Source organism: Mirounga angustirostris, unplaced genomic scaffold, assembly GCF_029215605.1.
Source record: "Mirounga angustirostris isolate CCGP_5_RB_7025 unplaced genomic scaffold, mMirAng1.0.hap1 SCAF_15, whole genome shotgun sequence".
NCBI classification, from domain to species: Eukaryota; Metazoa; Chordata; class Mammalia; order Carnivora; family Phocidae; genus Mirounga; species Mirounga angustirostris.
Genome location: NW_026991723.1, coordinates 61,610,885 through 61,627,049, shown reverse-complemented (window position 1 = coordinate 61,627,049; position 16,165 = coordinate 61,610,885). Strand labels below are relative to the sequence as shown.

At 51.5% G+C, this 16,165-nt stretch overlaps 1 protein-coding gene across 1 annotated transcript in view; it reads left to right on the top strand.

Annotated features, from left to right (window-relative positions):
• The window catches only part of GABBR2 (gamma-aminobutyric acid type B receptor subunit 2), a 344,696-nt gene that overhangs the window by 258,083 nt on the left and 70,448 nt on the right, over positions 1–16,165 (top strand). Inside the window, exons 9-11 of the mRNA XM_054509321.2 lie at positions 2,603–2,683; positions 5,523–5,673; positions 8,409–8,541. Of these exons, the coding sequence (XP_054365296.2) occupies positions 2,603–2,683; positions 5,523–5,673; positions 8,409–8,541 (365 nt within the window). The remainder of the gene's footprint in view (positions 1–2,602; positions 2,684–5,522; positions 5,674–8,408; positions 8,542–16,165) is intronic.

Genomic DNA, 16,165 nt, shown 5'->3' with positions numbered 1-16,165 from the left:
AGATGTCCAAGGCGACCTTGGTCAAGGGTGAGGACAGAACCTCATCTTTCACCACCCACACTGATGCTTTTGAGGGATTCTTTATCAGGAAGTACCTGAGGCTGGGCCTGGCATGCAGTAGGCCCTCCATAAATGTGGGCTGAGTGACCAACAACTCTGCTCAGCATGGGTGGTGAAAGTGGTCTGAGTTCAGAGCTAAGGGAGCTCAGTTCACTTGGTCACTGCCCAGCACATGGCTCTGAGCGTTCACCTAACTTCTGTGAGGCTTCTCCCTCATCTACAGATGGGGGCAAATCATGTCCAGTTCATGGTTTGCCAAGAGCCTTCAATGCAAGAACATGTGACGCACCTATGAGCCCCCAAGCGGTACCCCAGGGAGAGATTCTGGTGATGATAGCTGTCTTGGGAAGCCAAGTATGTGCGCCCCAGCCAGTCGGCAGTTCCTCTTGGTGCCATGGGACAGTCCATCAGGGTATGTCAGTCGGGGGGGCAGGCTGTGTGGCTGGGGGTGCGGTGGGGCGCCAGCCACATCACTTCCCGGCTCCTGGTGATTTGTTCCAATCAGCCTGCATATTTCATGAGCTGCCTCCCCACACCAGATAAATAAATCAGGGCTTCCTCCTCTGAGCAGCAGGAGCTGATTGGGGCTGAGGACTTCAAAAGGCCAGAGCAGGGATGCTGGAGCTCCCAGCAGAGTCTGTTAATGTGACATTTAGGAGCTGTGATCCAGGCAGGCGACAGCCACCTGCAAAGGGGCAGGAAGACCACTGTAGTGGGAGGGAAGTGACTTTGACAACCCTGTTTTCCACCCCACAGTCAAAAGAACACAGGCAGAAGTGTGGCCTATGGGATTCCCTGTTCCTCTTCCCAAATGTGTATAAGGGACAAGCAGTGCGTCTGCATTTCTGCAAAGAAATTCCCTGAGAGCCAGAGCCCCAGCCGGCCAGCGGGTCCTCTGGGTGCACATTCGGAGTTCCCGCAGCCGTGTCACTTGATAACCTCCGGGCATTTGGAGGCCCAGCATCTGCAGCTCTGGGGACCCGCTTGCCCTGTGGGTGGGCATGTGGGCGTGCCTCTCTGCAGTTACTACACGGAGGGGGCAGCTTGGCAGGAACTGTCACCACTCAGGGATCCCATTGAGGCAGCCCCATGTCAGCAAAGAGCATGGTCTGTGGGAAACATCCCGAGTTCGAGGCCGGGCTCTACTCTTAGAATCGGTGGAGTGGCAGCAAAGGCACAAGCTGCCGAGCCCTGTTGCCTCATCTGTGCGGTGGGACCGAAACCACCAGCTGCAGCTGTGAGAACCGAACAAGAAAAGGCACAGAAAGCTCCCAGCACAGGTCCAGGCACACTGTCCAGGCTCGGTGACTCCTCAGTGGTTCTCCCCGCCCACTCCCCAGCCCTTGCAAAGCGTGTTCAGCCCTGGGGGCTTCACCCTCTAGTTCCACAACCTTTGCCTTTGGTCCTGCTTCCCCAGACCTGCTTTGTCTGTGGTCACCAGTCCCCCCACACACCAAATCCATTAACCCCTTGCTCAAGGGGCTTGTTGTTCTAGTCTCTCGGTGACATCTGACACTGCTAGCCAGCTTCATTGTGAAATTGTCCCTTTCCTTGGCTCCCATGATGCCCACTCTCTCCTGCCACCCTGCTCCCGGCACCCTGGCCAGTCCCTCCCAGTCTCCTTGCAGCATCCTTGCCGTGCCCAACCTCCCCCCCCCCCCCCCCCCCCCCCCCCGCCGAGAGGTTGGCGCTCCCAGGATTCTGCCCTTGGTCCTCTCTGCTCTTTGGCACTGTCCCAAGGGATCTCCTCCCTGCCCCCTGCTCCAACTCCCAGTTCACATGCTGATGGCCCCAACTCTCTCCCCAGCTCAGACCTCTCCCCTGTCTCCAGACCCAAGGACACCTCCACCCTCACCAGTCTCATGATCCATGAGCACGTCCGGCTTCACTAATACTAATTCCACCTCAGAATGCATTAATAGGAATATAATGTGCAAAATGAAGGAGGGGATAATCCCCTGCACTTGCTGCTGACCAGACCATGCCTAAAGAAGTATGTTGGTCAGTCCTTGAGTCTACACTCTCTCAGACACAGTGACATTGTGTGGCGTGGCCCAAGGAGGAACCTGGAGAGGGCTGAATTAGAAATGATATTCTGTAAGGTGAGGTTGGGGGCTGGCACCAGGGGGATGATCTGTGTCTTCAAGTCTCTAGGGCTGTCCTGGAGCAGAGGGAGCCGAAGCGGTCTGTGTGGTCCTAGATGACAGAGCCAGAGACCAGGGGAAAGTTACAGAGACCGTTCAGCCCAATGACCAGGAAGGACTTGGTAACAGACGAGTCCGTTATGAAGGGAGAAGGCCTCCATCCACAAGGCATATAGCAAAGGGGGGGGATCACCAGCGGATGCACTGGGGTGAGAGGGCGTCTGTCCCACCCCAGATCCAATCGGAGGTTTTGCGATTCTACCCGGAAAAGGCCCGGGGCAAAGGAAAGCCTGTGAGAATGTAGCCAGGGCCTGTGGGGGTGCAGGAGCTGCGACAGGAACAGCCAGCCACAGGCACGGGACTCCATCTAACCAGCCTCTATCTCTTGTTCCCCACAGATAGCAGGGAGGTGAAGGTGGGAGAGTACAACGCTGTGGCTGACACACTGGAGATCATCAACGACACTATCAGGTTCCAAGGTAAGGCAGATGGGCTTCTCATAGGAGGGGGCCTGCTCAATTGCTCCCAAGGTCAGATACTGTCTGAGGGCTGGGGTCAAGCTCGGAGTCTTTGGCTTCCTGGGGAAGAGGGAACCTCCTTTCCTCTCAACACATACACTCACTGAGCACAGGGTCCCCATCACTCACATGGGAGCTGGCTTCCTGCTCCTAGGATAAGTCACTGAAATTTGCATGGCGTGCTGTCTCTTACCCAGGCATCTACATTTAAACCAGTCCATAGCCAGGAGTAATTCTGTTTAAATGTGACCCAGCTAAATTTAGATCTGTCTCCTACTGGGAGAAACGACTTGGTTGGGTTAGAAATAAAGCCTGTCCACCGGCTGGTCTTCCTGAAGATCATTCCCTCTTCTTCTGCGGGAGAACTCTTCCTCAGCTTCTAGAACCAAATCAAATGACACTCTTCTGTGCAGCCTTCCCCGATTGCCCCCAGCTGAGCTAATGGCTCCCTTGTCTTGGCTTTCAGTGTTTGTCTCTGCCTTCCCCATAGTCACTGTCTTTTGCATGGAAATTTCTAGGTTGTTAGACCATGAGCTCCCTGACTGGATCCTATCTGACTTTAAACTCCTAATGCCTAGGGCGCCTGGGTGGCTCAGTCGTTAAGCGTCTGCCTTCGGCTCAGGTCATGATCCCAGGGTCCTGGGATCGAGTCCCACATCGGGCTCCCTGCTCGGCAGGAAGCCTGCTTCTCCCTCTCCCACTCCCCCTGCTTGTGTTCCTGCTCTCGCTATCTCTCTCTCTGTCAAATAAATAAATAAAATCTTTAGGGGCGCCTGGGTGGCTCAGTCGTTAAGCGTCTGCCTTCGGCTCAGCTCATGATCCCGGGGTCCTGGGATCGAGCCCTGCATCGGGCTCCCTGCTCGGCAGGAAGCCTGCTTCTCCCTCTCCCACTCCCCCTGCTTGTGTTCCTGCTCTCACTATCTCTCTCTCTGTCCAATAAATAAATAAAATCTTAAAAAAAATAAAAAATAAAATAAAATAAATAAATAAACTCCTAATGCCAGCCGGGGTCTGACACATGTCGAAGGTTCATATTTGATCAAAAACTAAACACATGACTGATCAACTGAGGGGATGACTGGGTGGGTGAATAAATGAATGAAAGGTGATTCCACAGAGAACACGGTTGTGGGGAAAACAAACAAACAGACGCCTGCTGGCTGAATGAATGCATGGATGCTCTTTGTGCATTGTGTGTGAAGGCACTATTTTCGGGGGAGGGAAGGTAGAGTAAGGAAGAGGAGATGTGGTCAGTCTCCTGACGTCATTTCTGCATGAGCAGCGAGTGCTCACAATCATCATATACCTGCTGGTCCAAACCTCAGCTCTTTTCTCAATGCCCAGAGATGGACTTGTTCCCAGCCAGGAACTCACGGGCACCCCCAGGTTGGCTCTAGTGTTTGGAAACCAGAAGACACCTGAGCCAGCGTAATGCAGCCAGAGGTTCGCTTAGGGGTGGGAGGTTGGGGGGAAAAAAAGGGAAGAATGGTGGAAGAAGGATTCAGATGTAGAGCTTTCACTTCTGGAAGCAAGAAATGGTGTTACTTCACTTACCTTGTGTCTGTTTTTGCCCTGACCTTCGGCCACTCCTTCAAAATGTTCCTTTACGTGGAATTGCTTAAACTTTACATTTAACCATGCTAGCAGGTTCCTAGCTGTTTTAGAACCTGGCAGTTTCCCTGCTTAGATGGTTCGAACTCTTCTTATCCCCTGAATGTTTCCAAACACGTTTGAACTTGCTAGCAGAATTTTTGAAACACAGATGTTCAGAGATCTCCATCCCTGCTGCCACACCTGCCCATCCTCTGCTTGTCCCCTGGGAACGGAGGTGTGACCCAGGCTGCCCCCCACGGCACAGCCATGGTGCGGTCCTCATGACCCCTGTGGGGGCTCCCCGGGCTCCCCGCCTTCCCCACCAGAGAGAAAAGCCCCAGTGTTTCACGGTTCCGCAGCAGAAGCCTGACTTGAAATAGCAGCTGAGAAGAAAGGGATTTGTAAGAAGTGGGGCGGGGTGGGGCGAGTCCCTGCACCCCTCCTCCCAAACCAGGCTGGATCCAGACAATTTTGCCAGCGACCAGAAAGATGAGTTTTCTCTGAGGCCCTCAGGGCTCCCCTAGGTTCCCGGTGCCCGTGGAGAATGAGCAGGGACAGCTCTTCAGTCACATAGAGAAATGCAACCCCACAGTTTTGGTCCAGTCCTGGCACGGTAGGGAGGGGGAGGCATGCCAGTAGCTTCTGCCTCCCACAGTGAGTGAGGCTTATGAGAATGGAAAACCAGAAAGAGCTTTTATAACATAATGACCTTGAGGCAGAAAACCCACGCCCAGAGACATCTCTGTCTCCATGGAACTGACAGGCAAAGTGTCTGCCCTGTTGAGGGTGGTCATTATCACGTGTCAGAGCAGAGTCCTTGAGAGCCCAAGCCAGGTGCCTCGCCCCCAGTGACACCCAGTGGGACCCACTCACAGCGTCCAGCCCTGTGCCTTCCGAGCTGCTGTTACCTTTGGGGACAAATGGGGATGGTTTTTCAACAGGATAATTAGACCAGATCAAATCCTAGTCTTTTAATGGCTGTTAAATGCATCACAAATTCCTTATTGATTCTATTTAGAGAAAGAAATAAGTCCTAGCTAAGGCTCCCTGCCGGTAGATTGGCCGACCACTGGAGCCCTCTCCCCCAGTAGCTGTGTCCTGCTCAGAGATCGTGTCCAGGTGCCAGACAGCAAGACATGCAGGCAAAGGTGTTCTCGAGGGCTGACCATGCACCGGGCTCAGCTGGTGTCTGTTCCTTGGCCTTTAGGATCTGAGCCACCAAAAGACAAGACCATCATCCTGGAGCAGCTCCGAAAGATCTCCCTACCTCTCTACAGCATCCTCTCTGCCCTCACCATCCTGGGGATGATCATGGCCAGCGCTTTTCTCTTCTTCAACATCAAGAATCGGAATCAGAAGTAAGCCACTCACAGCCTCCTCTTGGATGATGCTTTCCGGATTGACAAACTCGTAGATAAAGTGTAGGGACTTCACATGACCGATGCACCAGGGGCACAGAAGTTTTGGGGACAGTTTTCTAAAGTGGTCATTCGGTCCCTGGGATGTGATTAGATGTTCCATGTAATGTACGTACTCTCTCTCTCTCTCACAGACACACACACACACACAGAGGCAGGGCTGCTGGTTGCACAGGAGGACTGGGATAAATAAACTCCAAGGGTCTGAGTCTCTAGGCCTCCTCCACTTTGTACGGTGCAGGAGGGAAAACACAGAAGCAGGAGCTCCCCCAAAGTCTTGTCTCCACCCCCCAGCGTCGTGGGGAAGCTCTGCCCAAGGGAGTCACTGAGTTCAGGAAGGGGCTCCACCCCCCGGGACAGTACTTTACAGCCTGAGAAGCTCCTCCCTGCCATCATTCTCACTGGAACCCTCAGATAACTCCCCCCGGATCACAGATGAGAGTCCCGAAGCCCAGTGACAGAGGGAAGGCCACCGTCCGAGGCCACACTGCTGTGTGTGGCAGAATGGGTCCCCTGGGTATCCCGCTTTGATTTCTCTTCCACCACACAGGCTCTTCCCTCTCTGGAGGAGAGCAGCTCCCCGTCTGAGTTAATTCGGTCAGCCGTGGGTAGAACAGGCCGCCACCCAAGCGGTGGTGTTTACCGCGCGCAACCAGCTTCTGTGGTTCCCACGGCAAACCCCTGGACCCAGCTCCCTGGGTTGTTGGGGAGCCACTGAGCAGGGGCTCAGAGCAGGGCCGCCAGAGGCACAGCCTTGCTGACATCAAGCCCAGAAGCCACGCTGTGTGACCTTCCTGGCAGCCAGGAGCAAACCTGATTCCACAGAGAACACGGTTGTTTTCTTTTTTTCTCTTCCCGCTTGCAAAGACAGAACTTGGAGGCTCTATATTTCTTTGTTGTTGTTTTTGGTTTTGATTAGGTCAAACCTATTTCCTGAAGAACAAAAGGAGTTTTATTCACTTGTTGTTTTATTTTCTATACATCACTAACACATACACCACCACAAAAAAAATTGAAGGAAGTTTCACCTACTCTGTACAAACCTTAACTGATGACCATGCCCATTAGCATTTGGACGAGGCCTGGGCACAGAATCAGCTCTCAATTAATATTAGACTCCTTTTCTACAAGCTTCCAAAATACCTATCTTAACAGCAAGTTGCCCCTATTGTGAGACTAAACTCCTTTAATTCGGTAACTACCCCGTTTTGGCCCTCCTGTAGAAAATTACTGTTACTCTTCCCAGTAGGCTGGCATCTATGTGAATTTTTTGACTGGCTTTGCAGATTAAAAAATCTGAAAGAAATAAGAATAAATGTCACAGTTGTTCCAAGTTCCCCTCACTTTTATGTCCCTAAATGCTATCTATTTGTTAAGGTCCTTTTCCTCCAGGTAACCAGCCCAACGCCTGGCCTCTCCCCTCCCCAGCTTCTCGTGGTAATAAAGATGAAGGGGTCTTAGCGGTCCATGGTTTGCAGAAGGACCTCCAGGAATCCAGCGTCCTCTGAGCTGCACACTTGCCCTGGGCAGTATGATCTGGGCTCCTGTCTTACTCCGGAGGAGACTCAGCCAGGCCAAGTGGCCTGCCAAGGGTGCACCTCTGTAGGGTGGCTCCACCCCGTGCTCCCAGCTCAAAAGCCGCATGCAATCCATAATTTACACCAGGCTTTTTATCTCTCTTCCACTTGGACACATTGCATTTTTTAAATGTGAAAGGATTCATAGAATGGCAGAGTACAAGAGAAAATGTTCAGGGAACAAGTGACCATATTTACAATCTACAAAAGAGCACTTGGACCAGGGGGCGCCTCAAAACCCAAGACAGACCGAGTGGATTGTGCTGGGGTAGCCAGGCACTTCTGAGGGTGAATTCCACCTAGCCGTTGGTCTCAGCCAGGCCTGGCTTGCTGGGCAGCTGGGAGCCAAAGCAGAATTCCTGCAGGAGGTGAGAGACAAGCGTGTAGAGTGTGGGAGTGTAAAGAATACCCCCAGCAGCAGCCTGGTGAGGACAGGGGTAGGGTGGGGATGGGGACTGCAATGTCCATGTTTATCACCTAATGCCTAGGGGAGGTGTTCCTGTGCATGGGTGTGACCCCTTTGTGCACAAGACCGGGTGAGCTTCAGACAGCTGGAGTGAATGCTCACATACCACCTGGTGACCACACTTCGTGAGCAGCCCTGAGTGCTCACCTATAGACCGCCTAGGCTGGGCCCACCTGGTAAGGTGGAGGGTGGTGTGGCCTTCTCCCCCTCACCTCCCTCCTCCCTTAAGGCTGCTGAGCTTAAGTGTAGAATTCTCTAGACTTAGCCTATTTTCCCAGCCCCAGAGGAAAAAAAGACATGTTGCCTTAATAAGGTATTTGTGTAAACTGAAAATGAATGGTTGAAGAAGCTGGTGTTACAAGCTGCCCCTAGAGAAATGATAGGTGAACTTGATGGAGGAAAAATCCACCAGTAGCATTATATAGCTTCTAGGGTCCTTTAGTGAGGGGGAAGCGGCCCCTAGCAGGTGCACAGCCTGGGATGTGGGTGGTGGGGAGTGGAGGAAACCTGGGCTTGCATTTCTCTCTCCTCCAGCCTTGGCAACACCATAGACCTAGCAGGCATTCAGGGAATGTTTGCTGGAGGAATAACAACATTAACATTTCTGTTAACTGTCATCTTTCTCTTGGCAGGCTGATAAAGATGTCCAGTCCGTATATGAACAACCTCATTATCCTCGGAGGGATGCTCTCCTATGCATCGATATTTCTCTTTGGCCTTGATGGATCCTTTGTGTCTGAAAAGACCTTTGAAACACTTTGCACCGTAAGTCATTCTGCATCTTCTCGGGGTATAGGATATAAGGTTTTCTTGGTTTTCCATCCTCAAAAGTGTAGATACAAACCCAGAAATGAATGAAAATATGTGAACAGGCAAAAGACAACTCATTCATGAGCCGTTCATGCAGTTCCAACAAGGCAGTATGTTGTTGCTTTCAGACCGGAATGGACTTCAGTATTGCCTGCAAAATTAAGATCATGGATTTAACAGGCCTCCGCTAGAAAACAGTCCCCCAAGGGATAACCAGGTAGCCTTTAAAAGCGAGGGAGGAAAACTACCAACCAGAAAAGGATCCACACCTGGGGTCAGGGTCAGGGCCATGTAAGAAGGAATAAATCTGCCCGTGTATCTCAAGAACTATTACAGAATAGGATAAGAGGTGTCTATGCGTGTGATTTTGAGTCATATAGAAAAAACCAGAGCCACTATTCTCTATTTAAGCAGTGTTTCTCAACCCATTTTTTTCCTTATTGCTCCCCTAAGAAGCCTTTTTAGACTTTTTTTATAATTATCTCATGAAAATTTAATACTGAAGATATACTATATGTTTATATGTTGTATGTATATCTATGGTTTATACACGAAAGAGTAATATTTTCCCATTTAAAAACCAGTGTTTGCCCCCTTGGGAACTATATACCCTCATTGAGAATGCATATACCTAAGGAAGAACAAGACAGTGTAATTTATTAACTATATTTTAGAAATCCTATTTTGAACATTAATTACTGGGTTTTAAACATTCGCTGCCTCCTTGGTGGTGGTGGTGGTGGTTTTTTCGACAAGAGTTTATGCATTAGCAATTAACAATGGTGTAGAACTCACTCTCAGATGAAAGTATCACTGACTCGCTATTTAAAATGAGAATGAGCAGTTGGGATTTATTTCTGGACTTTGACTACTGTGATCTCTCAAAACTGGGTTAGCCATTTGGGTCTCTGTATTGTCCCAAATGCAATCAGTCATCAAATTCCCAGCCTGGAGGACCAGAGCTAGAAGGGATGGCCAGAGGATCCGTGTTGGCCAGATTAGTTGAAAGCGACTCTTTTGTTGTTACTGTTTTCTTGTAAGGCGTTAAGAGCAATACAGGCCCTTTTTTGCACAGCAGTCTGTTTTCGATTATACTTGCTGATCTCAGGTCTCAGTGTCGCCCACCACTGGACACTTAGCCTAGCAGCGAGGGAGAAACAGTGGAGGACCCCTTCCTTCCACGTGCGGCAGGTCAGCATCCACACCTAGGACTGGTGGGGCTGCATCCGGTCCCTGTGCTGAGACAGCATATGGAAAGAAGGGGAGCCCCCTGGATCTTATGCCATACGTGACGATGCCCCCGAGTCCTGCAGATGATTAGATCGGACTGACTCTCACATGGCACCAAGAAATTGTTCATGTTACCAGTAACTTCAGTGTGAATTGCCTAGCAAGTGAGATGCCCACAGATCTCTTACTCTGTCCGGAAGTTTCCATCTGAGAAGCGTGTGGTGGAGCCCCTGATACCCTAGAGGACAGGGAGCGTCCGAAGAAGTACGCCGAGCTGCTCCAAAGTCCCCGTGGGTGTGGCTCAGCCGTGTGTTCCCTCGCAAGTGTGACCCTTTGGCACAAGGATGACCGGGGCTTGTGGGGGTCTTGCTCATTTTAGGGATGCCGTGAAGACCCTTAGGTCCCTCGCGGTCAAGTCCCCTGCATTTCTGTTCAGCATGACTTTTGACTTTTGGGCCCTTGCAGTTTCATGGATGCCACGTGTGTCCGAGGTCAGCTTTCCTGTGGGCAGGGGTGAGGCCACACGAAGGGGTTCCTGAGGCACCCGGAAGAAGCTAAGCGAGGAGAGTGGGGATTTCCTTCTTCCCTCTGCACCTGGGGATACCCCCCCAAATTTGAGGAGACCATGATTACACCAGTAATGAAAATGGTATCAGGAGCCAGTGTGGTGAATTGTACTTTCCACAGCTCTGATGACTCCGTGGCACCCCTGAGAGCTGAGGGGCCCCCCTCGGTCTCCCAGCCAAGAATCAGAGAGCAGAGCCCTACCCTGGCCGCTCCTGGGGCCCCTCTCTGTCTGGCTTTGGTCACCTGCAGCCTGCCCCCCTGGGAATGCATCCACTGGCCTGAGTTTCAGTCAGAGAGGGTCTCTTCCTCCCAGGAAGAACCTCCTGACTTCTTACCCTGCTTAGGGGCCAAAGTGCTTTCTCGACTGGGACCTGAATCCTGCAAACACTGGATGATGTAAGCTAGGGAGCAAAAAAAAGGGACATCCCCCACACCTGGGTTTTTTTCTTCTAATGAAGCCTGACATTCTGTTCTGGGAGTCGCGCTCATTTGTGTAAGGGGAAGGTTGTCCTGGGAAGGCTGGCAAGGCAGTATGAATAAATCATAAAGCACTTTACAAATCAGCATTAGCTCCAAACACGAGGGCTCGGAAGATGTTAGGCCCCGGTTCTCACCATCCCTGAGGATTCATTTATTTGCAGTCAGGGCTGTTTCAGAGGCTCTGCAAAGGGGAACCCACATTCATGACTGTGGGGAAGAAGCGTAGATTAACTACTCTGGACTGAATTGGGTCAGCACAAATGTGCACATGGGTTAGGACTGGGGTCATCTAGTTAATAATTCCCCATATCGCTCAGGAAGGAGAACTGAAAGCTCCTGAATTTAGAGCCTAAATAGCAGTCCCCAGTGAGTGCAATTTGGGTTGTGCTCCACCTGCTATTCCCCAGGGCTTGGCTCCTTTATTTTACTTGGTGCCTTGGATTCTGTTCTCTCTGGGCCAAATGGGCCCCCCGCTGGTAAACACCCACCGGGCTGGGAGAAGGAGGTAGAAGCAGGGCCAGCTAGTTCAGTGAGCACAGATCTTGAACAGCCTGGGTGGGACTCCCACCCCTGCACGTACTGGCCCCTGACTGTGGCCAGTGACTTAGCTTCTCTGAGCCTCAGTTTCACCATCTGTGAAATGAGCATAACAAATCCCCGTGCACGATGGTGGGTCACTGGGATGATTGCAGTCAGGCGCCGAGAGCATGGGACGCAGCAGGTGGGCGGCTCTCTCCCGGTCACAGTTACAGTCCTGGTGTCCTGCTCTGTGTCCTAGAGGCTATTTTTATAGGATAAAGGACAAGGCAGAACATGAAGCCAGCTTCAGGTGTGGAGCAATAGAAGGCACAGTTCAGTCTGTCCTGCTACTATGCGAATGCCATTCTTTTTTCTTTTCGTTTGCAATGTGGAAACAAAACACAGTGATAAACCATGAACACCACCTCAGGAAGAAACCCGTGACGGTCATGAGATTATGCCTCTCTAGGGGCTGTCCCTCTGCCCAGGAGGGCCATTATAACTTGGACGGGGGGTGGTGGCATGTGTGAGCATGCCCTCGCACGCGTGAGTGCATGCACGTGCACGCACGCACACGCACACACACCTACTGCTGGGGAAGCAGTTACACTTAGTTCCCATTCCCCCTACCCGCCCCCCGCCCATTCCCTCTGACCCTTTCAGGAATCTTCCCAGCCTGGTTTCAGCAAGACTTGGAAACAGCTCCAGCTACACTTGCCGTCTCCCTGGACACTGTGTGGGTAGTGGGATCACCATAGCGACGTGGCCCCTGTGGGCAGGGAGCTGCCTGTGAGGACAGTGCTGGGCGTGGGCCAGAGGCCCCATGCCAGGGGCTGTGGGAATGCCGGCTCAAAACTTACTCGCTGCCCTGGCTCAGGAATCCCTGCCCCTGGCAGCCCAGAGAGGGAGCAAGATGGGTGGGGGAGAGAAAAGGCGCTTGTCTTCCTTGGGGGATCCTAGGCAGAACCCCCAGCATGAGCACGGAAGGGTGAGAAGTAGCACTCTCGACAGCCTCGGGAGCTCTTGGGGCATCGCTGGGGGTGGAGGCAGTCAGCAGCGCCATGTTAACTCCCCAGGCCTATGCCCTCCTGAAATTCAGTACTCTGTGCTGTGATTCACCAGGCCCAGCCTGCTGCCCCATGGAGACGTCCCTTCTAATCCCCACAACCCCCTGACAAGGCGAAGTTCACTGTTCCTACTTGACAGGAGAGAAAACTGAAACTCTGTCACACATGGCTAGGTGGCAGGACTGAAGTTTGGGACTAGGTCTGCTGGACTACAGAGGTGTCTGAGATATTTCATTCCTTTTTTTTTTTTTAAAGAAATATATATGTATTTGTTGCTAGCTGGTTCATACCCGAGAAACAGGTCCACCAAATTCTTAGGGATGCAGTCAACATTTATCCCAACCCCAAAATTTGTCCATTCAGATTTTTAAAACTTGAGATATCATTCACATACCATAAAATTCACTCTTTTAAGGTGTATAATTCAGGGGTTTTCATATATTTCTTCATTCATTTTTGATCCGTCCCCAAGCATCTCAGAGTACCTAGCCTATAAGAGAATTATAGTCAGACTGCTTTGTGTTCAAATCCCAACTACACTATTTCCCAGCTGTGTGACTTAACTTTACTCCTCTGTAAAATGGGCATAATAATAGGCTTGGGAAGATTCAGCAGCACAGTGTACACAAAGCATTTACTGCCTGCCTCCCAATAGGATTCAGTAAATGTTAGCAATTATCATCATGAATGACGGGATTGTATCTGTATACTGGTATTCCCCTATGGACGCTGCTCAGAGAGATGCTGATAAAGCACAGTGAACTTGGGATGAAGAAGAGCCTGGAAAAGTGGTGTTGGTGCTGGTTGATTGGATGGAGGTATATCCGTGGGGACTTCTGGCCTTACATGGCCTTGCTCTGTTAGAACTGGGGCAGGGACAGACTCAGGCCCTACGTCAAAGCCAAGCTGCTGTATCTCTGTCACCCTCAGTGCCGAAAGGGGCCTCGGGCAGGCAGGCAAGAACGAGGCAGGTGGGACTCGGGGCGCTCCCACACAAGTCCACAGGCATCGGCCGCTCTCCCGGCAGCTCAGAGGAGCGTGGCTTAGCTGTAGAGCTCCCAGCTGCCTCTAATTTCTGACAATTCCAATTCCTTCTTTTTTTTTTTTTTTTTGACTTTTTATTAAAGTATACACCCCCCCACACACACACACATATCATAAGCATCTAACTTAGTGAATTTTCACAAACTGAACTCAGCTGTGAATCCAGCATCCTGCCCAGGAAACAGACCACTGCTAGCATCCTGGAAGTGGTCCCTGTCCTCCTCCAGTTGCTATCCATACCCCCCTCAAGGGTAACCACCACCCTGTCCAAAGCAGCTTTGGATAAGATCGACCAGCAGTACCTCAGTGAGCTTGTGGGTGGTCAGGAACCTGGAGAGGAAGACACACAGAATGATTTGAAAGTTCATGAAGAAAACACCACCACTGAAGAGTTAGAGGCACTGGGGGAGTATTTAGGAAAAGGCAATGATCATAAGGACATGGACATCATTACCAAGTTCCTTAAGTTTCTTCTTGGTGTTTGGACTAAAGAATTGAATGCCAAAGAAGATTATGTGAAGCGCAGTGTGCAGGGCAAACTGAACAGTGCTACTCAAAATCAAACTGAGTCCTATCTCAGACCCTTTTGCAGAAAGCTATGGAAAAGGAATCTTCCTGTTGATATTAAAGAATCCATAACAGATATTATTAAATTCATGTTGCAGAGAGAATATGTAAATGTACGTTACCATGCTGGGCAGCAGTCTCATGGTTATGAGCTTATCTAGATTGTGTGTGCATAATACATTCATTTGGTGTGGGAGTATTTTACATAGGAGCTTTAAGAATAAATGCGAAATGAATTAGTAGTAAAAAAACAAACAAAACCTTTTATCTAATTCATTGTCAGCTTTATTATTAGGTATTGATAATAAGCTTTTCTGATCACACACACACAAAAATGCCCCTCCATGAGCACGTGAATCACCTGGGGCGCACGGTGAATGCGGATTCTGACTCAGGAGTTCTGGGGTGCTCCTGAGACGCCGCATCTCTAACAAGCTCCCAGACCACACCCAGAGTACAAAGGTCAAGGTTAGAACCCTGCTTTTTTTCCGTGTTTGTCTCTTGGAGACTGGTCATGGAAGAGAAAGGGAAGCATCAGAAACCTTGTCCCTGGGCCTCCCCCCTGAAATTTCTGGAAGCAGAGCAGCCCCATCACAGGAGGCAAGGTTGGTTTCTGGGTCCTGAAGCGTGCTCTCAGCCCTCCACGCTGCTCACAAGAGGTGTGTGAATGATCTCAGGATGGGCAGCAACTGGGAAGAGTGAGGTGGTGGGGGCGCAGGCACTGGATTAAGGGGCAGGACGCCCTCTTCTAGCCCTCCTGGGATGCTAGGATTTTCTGACTCTGACTCAAAAGGCAAAGGCAAACTGAGAACACCCATCTGGCCTCCCAGGAAGTTCAAGTCTAGGAAGAATTAGTGATGCTTTGAGTTAAAAGGCCATAAATGTCTGTGATGTTTCTTGCTTGGGGATTTCCTTCTGAGGCAGCTGAGAGATAACCTGATGTAATAATGTGGTTGAGGGGGCTGTCTCAGCCTGCAATCCTGTGCTTTTGCGTCTGGCCATGGTAGAGGGCTTTGTGATTTCGGAAGGTGGCTGGGAGCCTGGGCCAGGGGATGCCCGGAGTGTCTGACGGTGGCCTTGCCTGGCAGGTTCAGACTAGGGGAGGGAGGCAGCCAGTCCCTTTGGCTGCCAGGGCCTGTTGGGGCCAACTGGAGTCTTGGAGAGGCTGCAGCCCCCCTCTTACAGTGGCGACCTCCCCACCCCATCTCTACCCCGGGCCATCCAGGGCCTTCGGTGGTGAAGGGGTCCCTCTGGCTTTGAGAAGGGCACCAGAGGCTCCCAGACCCTCCAGCAGATGATGTGCTCCCAGCCCACACACCCTCATGTGGGTCTCTCCATGCCCTGGCTCTGGTCCCATACGTCATTCATCCCCATGGTAACATCTCCCAGGCACCGACTGTGAGCCAGGGCCTATGGGCACAGGGCTGGGCTGCATAGACCGCTGCTCTCAGGGAGCTGGCTGTGTAGACGGGAAGATGTAGGCAAACAAGTAACTATCATTCGGGATGTTGTATGCCCTGATGGGGGGTGCCTGGGGGAAGGAGTGAGGGCCAAAAGTGAAGGGGCAGATCAGGGAAGACTTTAAGTAGGGGACCCCTCAGAATGAGCAGCAGTTATTTCTGGAAGTCCTGAAATGCCCATGAGTTTCATAGCGGCTGTAGTCACTATGGTGCATCCACTCTCCCCTCCCCCTCTTGGCCCAGCCCCTACTCATCTGCATCCTCAGTCCCCCAAGCTGCATGGAGGCGCCCCCCCATGCCCACACCCCATGCCCCCAGGCTGCCACCACCCATCTTGAAAACATGAAAACATCACGCATCCAGAAAATTCGCCAGCTTCTCATGGCCCAGACACCTGCTGGGGTCGCGCGGAGGGAAGGGAAAAAAGGCCTCTTCCCTCACTCTCTGTTCTGACACCTGAGCAAGGGCCACCAAATGCACTGTGTGGGCGTCAGGGGCAGCGGGAGTTGGATTTCATCCAGTGGTCTGCTCAGTTCTTCAGCTGGGAGGGCCTTAAGGAGGGGATTCTTTCAAAAGGGTCCTGGGGGGGGGGGGTTGCCTCTCAGAAATTCCTCCTCCCAAAAGGGAGGCCTTTCTCTAATTTGC